Below are 20681 nucleotides of genomic sequence, written 5' to 3'. Positions count from 1 at the left end.
TGCAACTAGCATGTCGTCGGATCACATTAAAAAACAAAAATACATCCAAATGGCCACGAATTAGAAACACTGCAATGCTCGATTCATTAGTTTCATAGCCTTGGGGCACAGTTTAAATTTGCACATGGTAATGATCTTGTGTTATCTGAGACACACACACAAAGTTGCATACATACATAGTAGGCTACTCCTAATAGTACAGACCGCGTGCTTGCCTGGACTTACGAGCGCTCAGATTGCCCCCTCCCTCCATAGGTAGAGGTTTCCTCTCTTATTCTGGAAAACTTTGCTCTTTCTGACCGTAAAGAAATGCGCAATGATTAAACGATTTGTCATTTTGTAGATTTTAATACCCAAGCAGCATCTTTTGCAGTTGGCAAAATCGCTCAGAGAGAATTGTGCACTGGCGATATTAAGCACGCTCATGATCTTGATGTGCCTAATGGGCCGATCAAGCAAGTTGCAACCAAGAACAAAAGCCCAACAGTGACTCTCTTCTTGGACTAAAGTCCTTCACTCCTACCATATACTGGTCCCAAACAAGCATAATTATATAAGGCCGTGACGAGAGTAAAGTAATGCAAACTATTTAAATAAGACCACGTAGAGAAGTTAATTTGTCACGATTTGACATTTTAATGCATTAAAACGTTACTCTGGGGACTTGGTTATTTTTTAATTTCTGACAATAATGAGGTTTACAAAAGTGAAATTAAATTACTTACAAAATAATTCGTCCTGCTGAATTAGTGGGGCAAAATGCAAAAGCAGGCGCTGGTTTTATTTAGGGCTGAAATGTCATTTTGATTTGTGTAATTCACATTTCCTTCCTTAAGCGTTAAATCCTAACTCTTGTTAACACCAGGGGTTATTGTTGTTGTAGTTATGTAATGATTTAATTTAGACTCAGTTTATTTCGAAATGATAAATAAATAGAAATAATAAATAGGTTAACTTGTGGAGTTTCGTCGTTGGTATTTCTCAACCTCCAATTCAATTGTTTAAATCACAGTCGAGAAATAAAGTATTGAAGACATTTTTTGTTGTACGTTTAATTCTTTAATATTGTACGAAAAGTAACCAAACATTATTTTGTAAACTAAATTTTACATACCCTACGAACGCATTTTCCATAAATACCGATTATCTCTAACATGTTACCGGTCCTTTACATGCGGATAAATATGGAAAATTGAGTTATATACAAGTAATAATTTCTTGCAATTGCCAATGCAATAGACAGATAGTTTTATATTTTATCACTTACATAAACAAGATTGACACGGAGCTTCAGGCTTTCACTACACGGTTTATCGACATGACATTAAATAACAACAACTGTGTGCTACTCAGACTGGACTGGAGACGAAATGTTGCACTGGATACAAAAGCACATTAATACTAATCGGTTAGGTAAACGTGTAGACTGTGGTAATACTGGGTAATTCACATTTGGTACACATAAACTATAACATTCTTTTCAGTCAAGACTATTCATCGCAATATTCGTAAAACCATTTCATTTTCCATATATCTAGGGACCACATTTTTTTTTTTTCACAAATTCCCTTAAACTGTATTATGACTATTTACAAAATAAAATATTACATTTTAAACTAGGTGAATCTTTATGTACAAAATTTAAAAAAAATAAAAATAAAAAAAATAAACAGGCTGTGACCTGCTGGTAGCATGCAATTGGAGTTCTCTGTGCAGTCTTCCGAAAATATGACGAAAAAAAAAAAGAAAGAAAAAAAGAGCAAAAGAAATGGAGGACAAAAATCGGAAAAAGGCTGTCAAGAGCGTTGCACACCCCGTCCATGCACTGCTCTCTCTAGACAGCGGTTTCAGAAAACCTTTCAGATTCTTCACATTGTGTGTGTATGTAGGTCCACGCGAGAATAGGCTGACTTTTGAGTCTTGGTTCCAAAGCAGTCTTAATTCTGCAGTCTTTTGAAAATATTTACACGTACCATTCATTAAAATTTGACGAAAGGGTGCTGTGGCTGCTCGTGTGGTGAACTGTGGATGATGCTGGTGATATGGAACTGCTGCTCTGGTTTTCTGTGGAAGGGGACACGATGGTGGGCGGCGTGGAGGACTCGTAGCCGGAGCTGGCTGCCGGGGAGGGTTGGGATCCTTGAGACGACGACTCGTGAACCTGAGTCCAAGACAAACATAAATCAGTGTACATGAAACTATACTTTCGCACGTGCCTCATAATTTCGAATCTCAAACTGTACCAACCGATTGCGCCTGTCAATAGTATAGATTCTGTCAGATTGTATTTAGCTTTATGTTTAGATAATGGCGGTATTTAGCGTTAGCTTTTATATCAAAATCACATATCATTTTGATGCATATAACAACATTATTCAACACATTAAAAACATTGCATAAGAGGCCATAAATAAAAGTAAACTGTAAAAAGCGTTATTTTTCAAGACAAATAATGGAAGAGTAAAGAAAAAAAAAAAAACATTAAGTAATGTAGATGAAAAAAATAATGCACGGTAATGTTGTTACCTTCATGTGTTTCCGGAGGGAGCTGGGATGTGTGTAGGATTTATCACACATTTTGCAGAGATACGGTTTGTCAGAAGTATGGACGTGCATGTGTTTCTTGCGATCACTGCTGTTCGCAAAGCGTCTGTCACAGCCTTCAAACTCACACTTGAAAGGTTTTTCACCTAACAAAAACAGAACAAACATCTCTCAAAATACGCATTTTAAGAGGCCAGCACATGTTTATTTTTTATTTTTTTATTTTAAGTAAAATGTGTTACATTTGGAGGTACATAAATACGGCAAATAAATGTGAGCAAATATAAACGCGCTAAAAAAAAAAAAAAAAAAAAAGTTTCTGTCCATATTCCACTACGAAACAAGACTCACAAAAAAAATAAAAATAAAATAAAAATATATCTTTAAATTTCACCCAAATTGTTTGCGTTATTTTGCAATGGTGCTGTAGTCCTACATGTTTAATTTGTTAGATATTATATGACCTATATCTTATATAAATAATAATTCGCGTACCGAAATTGTGCTGGCATGAAAACTATCGATAGGACAAAGAAGCAAATAATGAAACAATTACAAAATAATATTAGCATTTTTTGCTTGCCATTTTAAGTCCCATAATTACAACATATACACACAAAATGTTATCAGTAACATAGCAATGAATATACACGAGGGGAAAATGCATTTCTTACCGGTGTGTGTTCTTTTATGGATTTTCAGATTTTCCGATCGGGCAAATACTTTTCCACAGCCGGGGAACGGACACGGAAACGGTTTTTCTCCGGTGTGCACTCTGATGTGATTCACAAGTTTATACTTTGCTTTAAACGGTTTCCCTTCCCGGGGACATTCTTCCCAAAAGCAAATGTGATTCGACTGCTCCGGTCCCCCAACGTGCTCCACCGTCAGGTGGGTCACGAGCTCGTGCATGGTGCTGAAAGTTTTGTTGCAGGACTTTTTCGGATTAGTCAGCTGCTCTGGTTCGACCCATTTGCAGATGAGCTCTTGCTTTATGGGCTGTCTCATGTAGCGAAAGAAGGCCCCTGCCCCGTGATGGGCAGCCATATTCATGTTCATGGGGCCATAGCCGTGCAACTGCGTTGAGGCGTAGTGCTCGGACCTGGGGCTCGCGACGTGACCGTATTGCTCGGCCCTGCCGTACATGTCCCCGGAAAAGCCCAGGCGCATCTGACTGTTCACCACGTTGGAGGACGCGTGCGTGGCCGCTTGCTCGTGCAGTCCCGGGAAGAGCAGGTGCCCAGCGGCGTCAGAGTGTCCATGTGGTCCGGCGAAACTTCCAGCGGCGGAGGCGAATAGACTGTGCTGCGCGCTCGTGGCGTCTCCGAAGCCCCGATTGCGAAAGAGAAAGTCCCGAGTGGAGTTGAAGGCGGCGGTGGAGTACGAGCTGACATGAGTGGGGTGATGATGGTGTCCCAGGGCAGCGGCGGCGGCGTAGCCGGGCGCTTGCGAGGAAAACGCCGTTTGCCCAGAGCCGAGGTCGTGGGAGCTGTGGTTGATTTTGAAAGCGCCCATACCGTCGGCGAACGGATTGATACCCAAAGCTACTTCTCTGTCTGTAACTTCGCCTGTTGAGTGATGTCTGGTGGAGCCGAAAGTAGTCACTCCAATGGTGGGATACTGTGGTCCTGCGTCCAAGAGCATCTTCAGTCTGCAGCGGAGGAGACTGAGAGAGGAAGAATCTCTAGCAACTGTCTCTGCTTGCTATTTCTCTGACTTGAGTCTGTGCGAGGCGAACTCCGATCCCCTATTCCTATTTACTTTTAGTGGAGAGGAATTTCCCTCTCCTGCTCATCCGATGCGCACGCAAATCATGTGCAATATTGTCTTTTGCGGTTTATCTTCCTGTGGCGCAACTTTCACCTCCTCAGTCAGGCGGTGAGCTTCAGACTGATAGTCGCAATCATTCCTGCAGATAAATGAATTGAAAAGACAACACAGTCCACCCCTGATGAATGGGGAAGGAGGGGGGCAGCACGTGACCCCGTGCTTGGACCATCATTGGAGAGGGCGCTCTCCCCCTACTAACATTCACTCACCAAATAACAGCCCGCCATGCCTCAGCATCAGTGCGATTGGTCGGTTTACATCATCAATCTATGGGATTGTAGGGAGGTTGCTGACTGTGATTTTGCTCTCGATGTTGAAATTCAGAAAACAGAGTTTAGTGAATGCATGGCCGAATAATAGCTTTTGTCCTAGACGGAGTACTTCCACGTTTGGCCTACTTATGTGGAAGCCTGGTGCTCTGAGAAGAACCTGGCGCGCATCTAGTAAACACTGGCTAAAATGTGATATGGTGTAGCCTGTTCTTACATGGCATGGGAATCGTGCATTTCATCCTGAAAAATCAAATAATGTGTAAAAAAAAAAAAAAAAAATGATATGCTTCACCTGCGTTTTTTTTTTATTATAAACGTGTACGAGGAAAAAATGCACCTAGCAATATTCATGCCTTAAGTTGAAATCGTACATTTCTTAGCACTGGCATGCTATTTGCATCTTTAAAATAAATAAATAAATAAATAAAAATAATGCACAACATTTTCAACGGTACAAAATAATAAATATAAAGATATTTGTTTATATAGATATTAAATGCAATGTAGGATCGGGCAGCGGCACTAATGCATAAAGTTTCCGCATGCTTTAGCAGTTGGCATATCATGTTTGTTTGACGTTCTTTACATGCATCTTTTAAATGAAGTTTTCACTTTGAGAGATGTCTGAGAAAGTCACAGATCTTGCTTATGCAAAACACTTTTGTTGTACTGTTGTTGGAATTTAATATTTGCTTTGACATTTACATTAAATATTTTAAACGAGAAACTTTCTTCCAAGTATCTTGTTGTTATTCTTCTTCTTTATTTCTATCTTTATTTATTTATTTTAATCAAGCCACATGCTCTGCGCACTCAGGCCTTCCGCAAATGCCTTCAAACTTCAAATAATAGATTCAAACCTGCGAACGAGGTGTCTCTTTCCGTTATTCATATTTTTAACCTATGTTTTTGAAAGATTAAGGCCGTAATGTATCACCCTTGTGTGTGTAAAAGTTGTGGGTTGTGGAAGTTGTGAAGTGGGATTTCTCTCTGCAGGAAACTCCGGCGGCTGGAGTTCAAAGCCGCATGAACAGACGAACCATTAAAATATCATCCAGACTGCAGCCTTCAGCTCCAAACACTCCCAAACTCCTTCCAGAGAGAGAAAGAGAGAGAGAGAGAGAGAGAGAGAGAGAGAGAGAGAGAGAGAGAAAGAGAGAGAGACGGCCAGGCGAAGCTGTTGAGTTGAATGTTTTGTCTGAAGGACGTTATCTTTATAAAAGAAATCTGGACGATGTCTTCAACAGGTGAAAAACGGTAAGACTCGTAGCGTGGGGACGAAATATGTTTTGGAGACTGGAATCATTGGGGAATATTTACCGAGCGCCAAAAACAGATAAAACTAGCAATAAGTTTTTTTTTAATTTATTTATTTATATATATATATATATATATATATATATATATATATATATATACAACAGTTAAATACCTTAAAGACTGGACACATTGAAGGGTAGGTGTAATAAGGAATACTTTATTATTATTATTATTATTTTAAGTAAATTCATATTTTAAGTATTACTAGTTTTAAGTGCCATTTAACCTCATTTTATTTAATAAAATAAATTATGTATTTGTTTATATCTGCTAAAAGTATTAATATGGCAAAAATCTACCTTAAGAGTATGCAAAATAGCTATTTTAACTATCTGTTAAGTGTATGTGTTTGAATTGGCGACAACGAGTTTTTCTTAGAAATTGACCCTTTTTTCTGCATTGGAATCTTTAATCAATGTCGATGATTTTGGGCAATAGCTGACTTTCATTCCCGAGTGTTATATTCCATTGTATTTATTGTCAAATTAAACTCGCTTTGTATCTTGTCATACTTTCCCCGCTACCCAGCAAAAAAAAAAAAAAAAAGTTGCTGAAAATAAACTTTTCGTTACGTGCTCACGAAATGCCCCAAGAATGCAATTGCGACCCATTCGACCCTGAGCCCCAGCCATTTGACTAACATCTTCACTATTCGTCATAGTTCAAACAATGTTTACTTATTTATGACACGGATGGTGTGGTTTTGTCACTAGAAGTCTGACAGATCAATTCATGACCGTTCTCAAGGGGATACCAATTTACTTGCATCAACAATTTAACGCATCTTGACCCTGATTAAAATGAATCCGCCTAAAGTTGAAGAAATGTCTAAGGTCACGCTTTAATTATTTTAATAGATTACAACTGTGGATTTTAGACTGAAGTTTTGCTCACATGTGATCGTAATACCTGAACATAAAACGATCACTATGGCCTTCAGATGAAGTTGTGTTTCCGTGAAACGCGATTTTGCAGACTTGCAATCACACATCTACTACTACTACTACTACTACCACTACACACACACACACACACACACAGAGAGGCATGTTTGTTTTTGTGAAAAGTGGGGACATCCCATAGGCGTAATGGTTTATACCGTACAAACTGTATGTGCTATTGCCCTACACCTTACAGGAAACTTTGTGCTATTTCAGATTTTCAATACACTCCATTATGTGTGATTTATAAGCGTTATGAAAAGTGGGGACATGGGGTAATGTCCTGCAAAGTCACCTTCTCCTTGTAGTACCTGTCACACCTTTGTCATTATACAAATGCATGTCCTCATTTGTCACAAAAACGCGCGCGCGCGCAGACACACACACACACACGCGCACACACGCGCACACACACACACAAACAAACAAAACAAGCAAACAAACAAAAAAACGTTATGTCACGTCTGTTTCTGATATGCTGTATTTGTCAACATAAAAATACATTATATACCTTTGAATGCAGCTACAAAACAAAGTAAGCTGGGGGTGTTAACTGTTTCCATTTTTCATCGAGACACATGAGCACCAATACTATCTAAATGTTGTCTCCATACTCTCACGTATAATCCGCCTAATTCCAGTGGAGATTGAACATATGATTTTTGACACATCTAATACTAACTGTCTGACCTTTTTAGGTCAGTTCACCCAGCACTTCCTATTTGTGTCCGGCTGGTTTGATTACAACAAAGCTTCAAACAGTTGCAATTACGGTAATAATTCTGTATTTGCATTATGTATTTAAACTTCTATTGTGCAAGGTGGGAAACATTCAGTTCAACATTCAAACTGTGCAAGAAACACATTGCAATTCACCAAAACTTATTTCACCTGCTCATGATGATTTATAGTGCTTTGAGCATGGCTTATTTCATTGCGTATTGGAAAATTACGTTCAATGCCATACAAAGAAACAAACAATAGCATTACACTTTTATTTACAAGGTCCAGGAGTTTTAATTAACACACTATAATGTATGCTATTTTTGATTAAGCAGTCATATATTTTATAAAACTGTTTGCAATAAATAAATAAATAAATAATCTCCTCGCGGCAACATGGACACAAATAATTTTTTTTAAACTTTCTTCATTCCTACAAAAAAAAAAAAAAAAAAAGACATTAATTTATTGTGGAAGATCAACATGTATCAAAATGCACACTTCATTAGATAGCTAGCCTATTGTTAATTGTTGTGAAGCGTATTAAACTTTTAACTTATGTTAGACCTTGTAGACATACATTTGACTTAGATGTACATTCACCGACCATATCTGTTAAGTCAGTTTTATTTCTTGAAAGATTAGCATTCGCGTGCAATGCCTTCTAGGGAAAGTACAAAGAATGTTACTAAAACTCTTGAGCCTGTTCTCATGAGGTGGCCACTGTCCATTTGCTTTCAAGCTTTCTATACAAGACAAACGCAACAGCCGGTTGTTGATTCATGATTGTACTTTATTTATAACAGGTGCACTGTCAACAGTGTGTTTATTAAATATCGGTGGATAATCTGTTGTGATAAACTTTTACGCATCGGAAAGACTGAATTAGATCTGTATTAGTATTTTTATTTAGCAGCTACTCGAGCTATTTTGCCAAGACTTCTTTGCTTCCCTGTACACTTTTGATGAAGCACCACCTCCTGTGTGCCTGATCCGCCGCCGCTGAACAACTGAGGCCGAAAATTACCCCCGATCATAACAACGGGTCTTTTGCGTTACCCCACACACACACACACACCCCTCCCGGACAATAGGAGACCTTCGCGCTTTTCACAAGACACCGATCCCATGACGACGTAGAAGCACCGTTAGAGAAAAAAGGAGGTGTGAAAACTTTTTTCTTTTTTTGTCGACAAAAGGGTTAAATACAGAGAAAACTGAGTCTGAGCAAGCTGCATGCAACTGCAAACTTTAAATTTATACTAACCGCCGTTTCCGATGCTTATTATGGAGCTTCTTCAAATGTTCTCTATCACGGACTACTAGACAGAACCCATGTCGCATTTTTATTGCTTGCAAGACCATTATTGCGGTAAGCGGCTAAAAGCATAGTCGCCGATTGTCCACAGATGTGTTATGAAGAAAGGTTACTTTGCTTCGATGTAACTTCGAGATTGCAGTTAAAAGTATAATAACCTTTGCATAACAAAAACTTTTTTTTTCGTCCGCTGCCTGAGGCTCGGCGCATGCGCGCTCTCTGTTTGCTGTCACTAAAACATTTTTCTTCGCATTGGAAACTGTCACGAGTGACGTCAATCACAGAGCTCTGACCAATTAGAGCGCTCGGTGATTGTTTGGCTCCACGGGCTGCAGCGCCTACCATGAATCTCTATTCAGTATATCAAAGCGTCCTGCTGCTGCCTCTCAACCGAATGGGATTCCACGTAGGCACTGAGATAGCAACTAAACTTTAGGGGAAGTTTAATTTTTTTTTCTTCTGTATTCTTCAAAGCGATTAAAATATATTTGTCATCATCATTATTATTATTTTGCCTGCTGTCAAGTTATTCTAAAATTAGGAGTAATGAGCGTGGATGCTTTGGGAAGCCCTGTGATGGACCCTCGTTTTCCAAACGGAACACGACGCTGAGATTAGTTGACTTGGCAGGGGCTCACCACCATCACCATCATCACCACCATACCCCTCAGAGCGTGACAGGCTTCCCGGGGTTCAGCAGCCATCCACACTCAATGGCTCACTCGCACCCTGGGGAGATGACTGCGGAACCCCGCCTGGGGCCGAGTCCATTCGGGCCAGAACACATGGGGCACTCCGCGGCCCTCAAAATCAGCCCAACCCATCATTATCCCCACCACCATCACCACCACAATCATCATATTGCAGGCCACAGTGAAGTGGTCTCCAGTCAAACGGGAGCTTTTGGCCCGGTGCAGGCGGCAACGGTCCCGTACTCTATGTCTCACACGGCCCAGGCGCTATCCGCAGGTAGGGACTTCCTCATTCGCCGAGATTTGACAGCTCAAGCCATGCCCGTGCTGACCGATCAGACTTCTGGTTCAGCCTCTCACCACGGAATGTTTGTCTCAACAACAGGTAGCTATCCGGGACACTATGGTCATCACCCCGACCCTGGGAACCATACGCTCTTCCCTGGACTTCATCACGAGCAGCCATCTACCGGAGCACCAGGTGGCCAAGCCTTGAACGGACAAATAAGGTTAGGAATACCTGCCGAAATGTACGTTCGGTCTGATCATTTGAGTCAAGTAGCGAGCTCCAGGGCAGACCCGTTTGCTGCTTCTCCTCTGCACGGATACGGCGGGCTCAATCTGAACATGAACCTCAGCGCACATCACCACCACGGAGCTGGCGCTTTTTTCCGATACATGAGGCAGCCGATCAAGCAAGAGCTCATCTGCAAGTGGCTGGAGCCAGAGCACTCGGCGAAAAAACTTTGCTCCAAAACTTACAGCACCATGCACGAACTAGTGACACATGTGACCGTGGAGCACGTCGGAGGACCGGAGCAAGCGAACCATATCTGTTTTTGGGAAGAGTGTCCGCGAGAGGGAAAGCCGTTTAAAGCAAAGTACAAACTTGTGAATCACATCAGAGTGCACACCGGAGAGAAACCGTTTCCTTGTCCGTTCCCCGGCTGTGGAAAAGTATTTGCCAGATCGGAAAACTTGAAAATACACAAGAGGACGCACACAGGTCAGTGGCTTAATTTCCCGTCCCTTAGGACAATTTAGTTAAATGCTAACGGCTCGTAAAACTCCTTCGTCACTAGACATACTGCAATGAAGCTGAAGTGTAAACGAATCGATGCACAGCAACTGGTTTATTAATGACGTGAGCTAGCTTGCAAGCTAAATAGAGGCACAGTTTGTCAAAAAAATCCGCTTTTAAGAAGGTTGACTTTTAAGAGATTGTATCGAAAAATAATGTATGCAGTGGCTCATGAAGGATTTTCGCAGAACACTGTCACCATTATCATTATTGTCACTGTTTTTTTTTTTTTTTTGACGAGTTTTAATAGGTTACTTGTATTTACTTTACGCTAACAGAATATCATTTTAACAATAAGTCGTGTTTTAAAAAAAGAAGAAGGGTGACATATAATGGTGGAGCACTGTGGAGTGTTACTGTTTCTGATTTACTTGCTTTTTTAAATCGTGTGTTGTAAAAATAATGTATTCCTTACTTCATCAGATTGCTTACAGCTTTGCAGCACATCCATATGTTTGGGGCCTACTGAGTCCAGTTTAGTCGGATGACGAATATAATAATGATAAATAAAAGATGAAGCGGTAGGGTGCTGCCTTATTTTAAAAACTCATGTTATGGTCATGGACATCATCTGTTTATATTACAATTACTCTAAGTTGTACACAAGTATTTATGGTCACGTTGCAAACTGTTATATGCTACTCCTTTGTAGCATATAACCACAAACACTCGTTAAAACAACAACAACAAAAAAAAAAAAAAAAAAACAGCACATTTGTTCAAGTACTCAGTTATCCCTTCAGAACGATCTGCAGGGGCATGGTAGCATTTTAGATAGACAATTGTCTTGTTTAGCTTACACTGCAGATTTTTGTGTGTGTTCCAGTTAGACTACCCTTGGTCAGTAGCCTTTTTTTCCCCTAAAGCAGCTTTATAAAGAAACTGTCCAAAACGACTGTCATTAATTGCACCAAGGGACATGATGATGTAGTTATTTCCATGTATTTCTGAACTGTAAGTAACTAAGCATAGACTGTTGACAAAACTTGCAGACTGACCGCATGCAACAAGTCGGTATCAAAATCCTGAAAGAGTAAATCAAACGTGACTTCATAGGATAAACTTTACATGTTACTAAATGCAACATATCAATAAAATGAATTAAGTTTATATAGTTATTTTTTATTAATGTTAATGCTTTGTGGGCTCTTCACAGCTAGAAGCAACTGGGATAATATTTTTTATTTTTATTATTATTTTTTTTTTTTTGCATTTCAGGTTTAGTAGAGAAGGTCGATGTTCGCCAGTGAGATTGTTATTTTTCTTTTTGCATAATAATAAGTAAGGCTGCTACGTGTAACGTTTCACTAGAAACTACATCTAACATAACAGTGTCTTTCAGTTTTGATGTGTAACCAACGTTATGTATTAATTCTGTGCGACATTCCCAAGGGCAGCCGCATTATGTTCTTGCTTGGGCGGTATTTGAATCTTTGGTTATGGATATGGTTTCCCAAGGGTCTCTTCCTTGCTGCTTTCTTGTAGTACACTAATATTCTTGATTGGCTTTCTCGGCCCAACAGCTGAAGGTCAAATTGATATTCAGCAAGCAACTGTAATTAGACAGCAGCAATTACGTAGTCTTATAAACTCCTGGAGCTTATGTCCTTCGGAAATAAGCGTGATGTGATTAAATGTAATTAATTCAAACATTTCTATTGCCTGGCTGCCTTCTCCAGCAGCTATTATGGTTACAGAGGGACAGGCCTAATAGCAGTTTAGATGGTGGATCAGATGTATTTTATGAGATCGTTCTGCTCTACATTCCAAAGGTAAATGAAACTACTACAAAAGCACACGCTTTAAAGAACGGATGCCCAATAATCTGTAATTGTGAAAAGAAATCATTGCTGTCTGAGAGTCCCAGTCACAAGGGGCCTGCCATGAGCGCAGACAGAGCAGTAAAAAGATAATCACGATATCATGGGGCTCATGTGACCTGATTTACCCTGCAGAGTTTGACGTGCGTTCGACTGATGCAAATGATATTTGCTTATGTGCTCAATGTGCAATAATGTGCTTTACCTGTATTGACCATTGTCACAACTGTTTTGTTGTTTTAGGTGAAAAGCCTTTCAAATGCGAGTTTGACGGCTGTGACAGACGGTTCGCCAACAGCAGTGACCGGAAAAAGCATTCCCACGTACACACTAGCGATAAGCCGTACAACTGCAAAGTCAGAGGTTGTGACAAATCGTACACGCATCCCAGCTCTTTGAGAAAACACATGAAGGTGCACTGCAAGTCTCCACCTCCGAGTTCGGGTTACGAATCATCGACTCCATCTCTTGTTTCTCCTTCATCGGACTTGGGACGGGAGCCAGCTCCCTCTGCGCTCTCCGAGCCTCTCTCATCATCGTCCCAGCCGGCCAATTTAAGCGAATGGTACGTGTGTCACAGCTCCGGTGCCAGTGGCCCTCAGACCCCACCCAGCGGTTCATCCACACCGGGCCATACAGAGGGGCCAACGTACGGCAATCCTGAACGGAGGGACGCCTTCTAGCAAAATGTAATATTCTTTTGGCAAAGTGACTAAAATGACTTTGACATCTTATCTTATTTGGACAGTCCGTTTTGGACGGAATGGTCGCAGGCTGACGCCTGTGGAAGTCAGTTCAAAGAGTAGGCTTGTTCACTTTTACTGCCTTACTGAAGGATGCACTGGCCCTTTGACAGCTAATGTCACTGCCTAACCACCAATCGATATAAAACACGTCCCGAGTGTCTATGTTTCTAAATAGTGTACCGACCGTACGCATGTCACTGTATTATTTTGTAAATTTCGCTTTGATTTCAATATCTTTTTAATTTATTTTTTAATCGGTAAAGAATTTCTTTTTGTATTATTGAACCAAAGTGCTTAATTATTAAACCTGTACAGTTGTAAATGACGACGTTTTAATGTCTATGTGTGAACAGTAATTTTGTAAGGTTTTGTCTTTCAGCAATTTTTAAATGTTTGCTACTATACTTTGTACAAAATTAATATTTGGGATGATTTGAATTTCATAAATACGTAGACTCTTTCCTCCTGTTGTGCTTTCACCAGCCAAGCCAATTTGATGGAAACAGTGTTATTGTATTTGATATGACGGTTCATTTATGATTAGTCATTAATCAATGTGGTTATTTTGTGATTTTGTAAAACTTGTCAGCAATCCATTTTTATTAAAACAAATATTAATTATCAGAAGAGACCTTAAAATGTGTACCGAAATGCCTTGTAAGTTGTCAGTATTTTGAATAAATTGTGTATGATGCAAAGCTAAAAGACCTCCTACATTACGCTTTAGGAAAAATAGATTTTTTTTTTTTTTTTTTTAACGTTTTACGATATTTAAATTAGGCATCGTCTAATAGAAAACACCTGAATGATCACAATATGCACGACCCTAAATGACTCAAACATAATATTAAATACCAGTCAACTTAAAATCATTTTAATTCTCTTAGCGAATCCCTTAGCGATAACTTGTTTTATATCCTTTTGTATCGCTTATACACACAAATATACTCCAGCTTTACACTCCAATTACATGGGCAGCAACTGATGAAAGAGTTGCATATTTTCACACAGACTTCAAAGAGGCTTTTATACAAAGAGACATTTTTTTTTTCACGACGGTGAATCTTCATGGTGAGTTAAGAATTCAATAGCAAAAGCCGAGTCAAATTTAAATAATATGGGCGACGGGGCTATAGATCCCGTGTTGTCAGAAAGAATGTAATATTTCCTCCGAAGAAAAAGAACTACAAAATACGCTTTAATTTCATTTAAACGGATATTTACCCGTTCGTTTATTAGTTCGATTGTTTTCATTTTCTTGGTTTGACAAACATCGACAAAGACCAGTGGAAATATGTGTCTTAATTTTCACTTGATGCACAGGACGGTGTTCATTGTTTTACAATAACCTAAACTAACAACTTATGATGGACGTTGCATAATGACCGAGCAAATGTACCATGTTAAATCAACAAATGGCTCAATCAATAACTATTTATTCGCGTCGAGTCTCGTCCAACAAATGCAGATATCTACCATTATGAGCAGCCTCATAACTTTTTTTTTTTTTTTTTTGTATCATTACATCCTCAACTGGCTTTAAAACTTTAAACTCAGTGTTATGCACCAGATTTGCTCAAGGGTGTGTGTGACTGGATATAGTGCGTCTAGCTTTTAAACTTCTTTGTTGGATATAGTGTAAAATAAATACAGCGGGAAACAGCCAAACAGTGGCGTAGTCTAGTGTCAGAGCTGGTGTATCATAGGAGAAAGGGATAGTTTGGTCTCAATTGAAGCAAGGATCCTTTGAAGTGTTTGTATTATCAGGGGGATTCTTGCATGTAGTCTAAACGACGCTGATGACATGGAAAGGCCTCTCTTGTGTCACCATTTTGATCGCGCAATCTTTTCAAACGTGTTTCAAGTTTTTCATTCCATTCAGCAAAACAAGAAGAGACGAATTTGACCAGAATCAAGTACTTCCAAGTAATATAAACTATCGACAATCTGCCTCTCTCGGACTCCTGGTGAGCCTGAGAGCACGCACGCTCGTCCGTGTGTCAAAGTTGCGATTAAAGGGGCCAGAACAATATAGGTTTCATTTTCAACTGTTTCTCGTTTTTGAATAGTATCGAATCCGCTTCCCTATTCTCTTTCTGGTAAGCCAACCATTCTCTAGTCAGTAGGCCTATAAACTGTTGTATCCAGCAGTGCTGAACTGTTTTGCAAAACACGATCACACATGAGGAATTAACCATTTCAAAAATAGCCTCAATCATCTCCTTAAAGTAGCTAGTTGTAGTGCAAACAAAGACAACAATAAATATCATAATTATAAGATTATTCTTATAATTAATCCTAATAATAATAATAACAATAAATTGCATATTCAAAATACAAACGAAGCACTAACACGTGTCTAGTGAAACCACTGAAACGCAAGACGCATCCATTTAACTTTTTAAAAACGTATAAGAAAAGTCAAACTAGTTTACTCACTTGTCACAATATGGTGGACTTGACCTAACTATGAATTCGCATTCTGATTACCTCAAGCCACAGCCTGCCTCTGTAAAGGAGGAGGAAGAAGAAGAAGAAGAAGACAAATCTTCTTTGTTAAATGCAAGCCAGGGCTCATTTGAGTGTGAAATATAATTTCTTTGTGAAATAATTGAGGCGATAATCACACTTCCGGAAACTGTCCTGCATTTTTTAACAAAGCTCTTTTAATAGGGGATTAGCGGTTCTCTCCACACCATTCAACGCTCTATTTAATGTCATAATTACATGAAAAGGGCTGACTGGAATTCGCATGCAAAATGACAGGACAGGTGCAATGACAAATAAATAAATATATAAATTAGCCAATAACAAAAAGCAAGTTAAAACAGAATAGGCTACTTTTAGACCTCTTTGCCCCCATACAACCTCAAACTCATATCTACACTAACTGCCACTTGGTTTGCCGTTCAAATAACTTCCATATTACTTACTAGCGTTAAATAAATAAATAAATATTTTTATAAGGCTCAGCTTTGACAGTTTTGATTTCTCAAGTAAGGGTTATAAGGATTTGGTTTTGGTTAAATAAGCTTTCAAAGGAAAGCCAAGACAAGTTCATTGTTCTTTATGTGTGTTAAATTGAACATTGACTAAATTCATTTGAAATATTTAGATCCTTCTGTTTTTGAGTTACTTGACGAGCATTTGAATTATATATATATATATATATATATATATATATATATATATATATAGTGTATAGAAGAAACGGTATGCAAGCTACCTTATAATTTAGCTTGAGTTAAATTATGTCCAAGCATTTGCTTAATTTGAGTATATTTAACATGATTGCGCAGTGTAAACTAGGACGCCCCAGTTCACTATTTATTTAGTTCGTTAGTTAGTTTGTACATGACACCATTTTTAAATGTAAACCTAGTTACAGTATAATATTAACATATCTAACTACATACCAACTACATGTATATATGATAATTATAACACAAACACTGCTATGGAGAAGATGTAAGATCCTTACTGAAAACTCCTTCCTAAATGAGCGCTACTTTGCTTTGGTAAACTTCCCAGGCAAACTTTAAAATCGTACCAACAGAAGTTTCCTTTAAAAGAAACATCAAACATAAAGTTTCAGCACCTGTAAAAATGGCAGCAACGGGACTTCAAGATTCCATATTGTTTCAATTTTGTCTCACGTGAAACAAACTTGAACTTAACACATCATGACATCACTTCCTGCACCATTACTTTTGGAGGTGGAATGGAGAAGAGAAACGTTACTGGCATGGACTAAATGAAAAGAAATAGCGAGAAATGACTAATAAATTGGATAGCCTGATTGAATACGCTCCTAAATAGTCAGATTACCACAGTCTTCTATTCGGTGGCGCTGAGTTATTGTACTTTCATGGATGAAGGAGTTTTTCTCCAGTGAGAATCAGCCCCTATAGTTAGCAGAGTGAACACTGATCTCTAACAACCTTCAGATAATGTAGCAGAATGTACCGCACTACTTCGCACCTGCACTCTGAATGGGAACCTTCTTTCAATGTAAGATACGCTTGTTGGCCTTGAATCTCAAAGCAGCTGCTTGAATGAGCCGAGCGACCCGTGCTTATTTCGCTTCCTTTGATCTCTGATCTCTCTCTCTAATTTGTTCGTATAGTCTGCAACAAGGACTTTCTATTTGCTATTAAAACATTAGAGTCTATAAGGGCCGCATGAACAGGATAGATGCCATGCAAAGCAGCACGCTATGTGGAGAGCATCCTGCGCTTCTACCAAAAAAAAAAAAAAAAAAAAAAAGATTTCATGCACTAGTCAGTGAAAGTGCATGCCATTGCTGTTTTATTTAACGGCAAAGCATTTAATAGATGGATCCAAGAGAACACTGTAGTCTTTAAACATTAAAGCAACTGAAAAAGTGATCATTTTCAAAATACTTAACTGCTGATATGAGTGAAACGTTGCACTTTACCCCAAACATATATTAGGTCCGATTCAAGAAAAGATGCGATACAAACGTAGATGTGCACCGTACGTGTCTGCACGACATTCATAGTAGGTAAGCTGCCATGTTTTACCTGCAATTATTGTATATCTGGTTCTTAGTCATATTCACCACCAACCTTTTCACGTGACTAAAAACAAAAACAAACAAAGAAAGAACACGCTGTTTTGGTTCGCATTTGCCTAGTGCGCTGTTATGAATGTTTTATTTGATTTTCTGGTTTTAGCTGAAAATATTGCCTTTATCTAGGCTTATGCAAATCAAAAATAAACTATGTATATATTGATATTCCAAAGGGAAATGCCTCTATACTGTAAACATTGTTAACTCGGTTGGGTTTCCTTTAAGGACTCACATATTACAGTTTAATTCAATGTACAGCATTCAGAATGGTCTATCATCGCACAAACTGACACTGAAATGCAAACAAAAGTAACCAAATTAACTGAATTTCCATATTTCCAGTGCTCCCTATGGATGGTCCACCTTAATCTCCAGATGCCTCAACTGAATGGTCAAAACTGTGCTGGCAATAGGCCATGTAGTCCCCTAATATGATGATACAAGAGGCATCAATCAATGCAACTGCTCCAGCATTAAGCGTGCGATACAATAGGGTAATGATGATAATGAAAAGTAAAAATAATGAAATCGTTTTTATGGGAGTATCAGATTTATTTAAGTGGGCCATACATCATCACCATGGGCAAATGATAATGAATTGCAGAACGTGCCCTTCAGCGATTAAATATTTCTGAAATATAATCTATCATCTCTCGGTTCATATTTCATATTATGAGCAACATATGAGACGGTTTGTGTAGACAAAGGGAACGGGAGGCGAGAACGTTTTTCGGCTATTAAAAGTTTGAGGCAGAGGAAGAAAGTGTTGTCTCCAAATATCCGTAAGATGGGGACGTCGAACAGCACATTTTTATTCTTCCGTGTCAAAAAACCAAAGCAGGCTTACTCTTAGTCTATGTGACCGGAAGACAGCGTTGGCTTGTAATGGCAAATACTCAATTTCATCTGGTTTTAACTCATTTGAACTGTCGGCGTTAATGGTGTGAGGTCAAGATAATGGTTGGTAATGCTATATGTTCAGTAAGGAGGTGGACTTCTATAAGACAAGCTGCCACATGGCTTCCGTTTGAACATCTGCACTAACCAGACGTGAACCTCTCGGAAACAATCCAATTCTATTCAAACCATTAAACCAACTGCTTTTATTATTATTATTATTATTATTAGTCACTGCCTTATAAGCAGCCTCAGCAACAGGTTGTACAATGGTTTTGAATTGTGCAACTTTCCGCAGGTGTCAGGTTTCAGACGTCTGAGAGTAACAGTGGAGACTGACCTCTGGTCACCTGGACGAGGCATGTTTCAGAACTCTGCTGTGCGAGGAAGAGCCTTCGCATAGAAACACTGACACCCGCTATGGAACAGATCAATTTACATTTAAGGTAAAGGAGCGCATAGGACAGCCAGCTGACTGGAGTGAGAACTGAGGTGAAAAAAAAAAAAAAAAAACAGTATACAGAATAGAATAGAATAGGATTTATAATGCGATGTTGCGAGTTTTCGAAAACAGAGGCGCAAACAGATGAGGCATCAGATATCATGCATCATAGTAGGCTAAAGTGTTTCAGACATGCAAATGTGCATTGCCAATGTGACGTTTTAAGTCATTGGTTTATGTGCACTATTTCACACGACGGCTCGGAAATGTGCTGTGCATGGTGAAAGCACAGTTTGAGCAGGGGGGAATAATTCGTGTGATCACTCTAGCAGCAACACAGACTTTGGGTCATTTCTTCATCTCCCGCAGAAAAGACATTACGCCTCTCATATTTACATACCCTGTAATATTTGTCAAACATTCATAAATTACAAATTAATGAAATGTTCCACAGCCCTCTGAGATCACCCTAATGAACATATGGAGTATTATGTGAATTTCTGACACATCTTTGTTAAGTTTAATGTCTTTTGCATCATCACGGTCTATTAAACAGCATTATATCTGTGTTGTCAGTGACTATATGACCTGCTGAAGGTAACAACACACGATCCCGAAACCAATGACCCACAGCCTGAGAGGAACAAAGAGTCACATTTGACCTGAAATTTATTTATTTATTTATTTATTTATTTATTTATTTATTTATTTATTTATTTATTTATTTATTTATTTATTTATGCATTTATTTATTTATTTATGCATTTATTTATTGTTTGTTTGTTTGTTTGTTTTTGAAATAAAACGACGCTATTTTTATACCAATCTGTGCTTCTTAAAATATTTTAATTTTCAGTTATTTGAACACGTTTTTTTTTTTTCTCAATATAACATATAATTTGATTTTCTTAATTTTATTGTAATTAAGCATATTGTTGTTGCAGTGTGTTTTTTGATTGCTGATAATTTGCGCGCTGTTTTATTTATTTATTTAGCTCGTATAGGATATTTATGTGTATGTGGATTTTTTGGAGGTGAGGCTCCGAGTGAAATGTCAACAGCCACCTGCGTGTTGTTAAAGCACAACGCTTGAAGGGGGTGTGGATCAATATTAATCACCGGCAAGTAAAGTGTCATTCAACTGCAGTTCATTTCCGCTCCGGCATTCTTTCTCTCCTTCTTTCTTTCTTAGAGCTACAGACGCGTGGCTAGGCTTCCAACATCGACTTTTCCAATTAGACACACACAAAACAAGTTATCTCGATATATGCACTCTCTGTACTTGACAAATGACAGGTTTTCAAGTCTGTCTTGAAGGAAATTTAAAGGTGTAGATGAAGGAAAGAAATTCCTGATGAGTGACAGTAGCAACCTTTTCTGATGTACATTAATGAAACAACTCATCGTAATCTTTTTATCAGTATGACAACTTCTTTTGTTCTTTTTTTGACAGCGCCAAGA

The 20681-nt window shown here is 38.7% G+C and overlaps 2 protein-coding genes across 2 annotated transcripts; one reads left to right on the top strand and one right to left on the bottom strand.

Moving 5' to 3' along the window:
* Positions 1-1289: 1289 nt before the first annotated feature.
* zic1 (zic family member 1 (odd-paired homolog, Drosophila)) lies at positions 1290-4466 on the bottom strand. The gene is made up of 3 exons (XM_058766105.1): positions 3219-4466; positions 2527-2690; positions 1290-2161 (listed from the first exon to the last, which is right to left on the bottom strand). The coding sequence occupies exons 1-3, from the start codon at positions 4186-4188 to the stop codon at positions 1964-1966; spliced, it is 1332 nt and encodes a 443-aa protein (XP_058622088.1). The 5' UTR covers positions 4189-4466; the 3' UTR covers positions 1290-1963.
* A 4287-nt stretch (positions 4467-8753) lies between these two features.
* Positions 8754-14004, top strand: zic4 (zic family member 4). The gene is given in 4 exon segments (XM_058764590.1): positions 8754-9531; positions 9534-9917; positions 10026-10646; positions 12785-14004. Coding segments are annotated over 4 exon segments (1482 nt in total). The 5' UTR covers positions 8754-9494; the 3' UTR covers positions 13225-14004.
* Positions 14005-20681: the final 6677 nt, after the last annotated feature.

The sequence above is a fragment of the Onychostoma macrolepis genome, chromosome 24 (genome assembly GCF_012432095.1).
Source record: "Onychostoma macrolepis isolate SWU-2019 chromosome 24, ASM1243209v1, whole genome shotgun sequence".
Classification (NCBI taxonomy): domain Eukaryota; kingdom Metazoa; phylum Chordata; class Actinopteri; order Cypriniformes; family Cyprinidae; genus Onychostoma; species Onychostoma macrolepis.
Note: the sequence above shows the minus strand (reverse complement) of the source record. Positions and strands in the feature narration are given on the sequence as shown.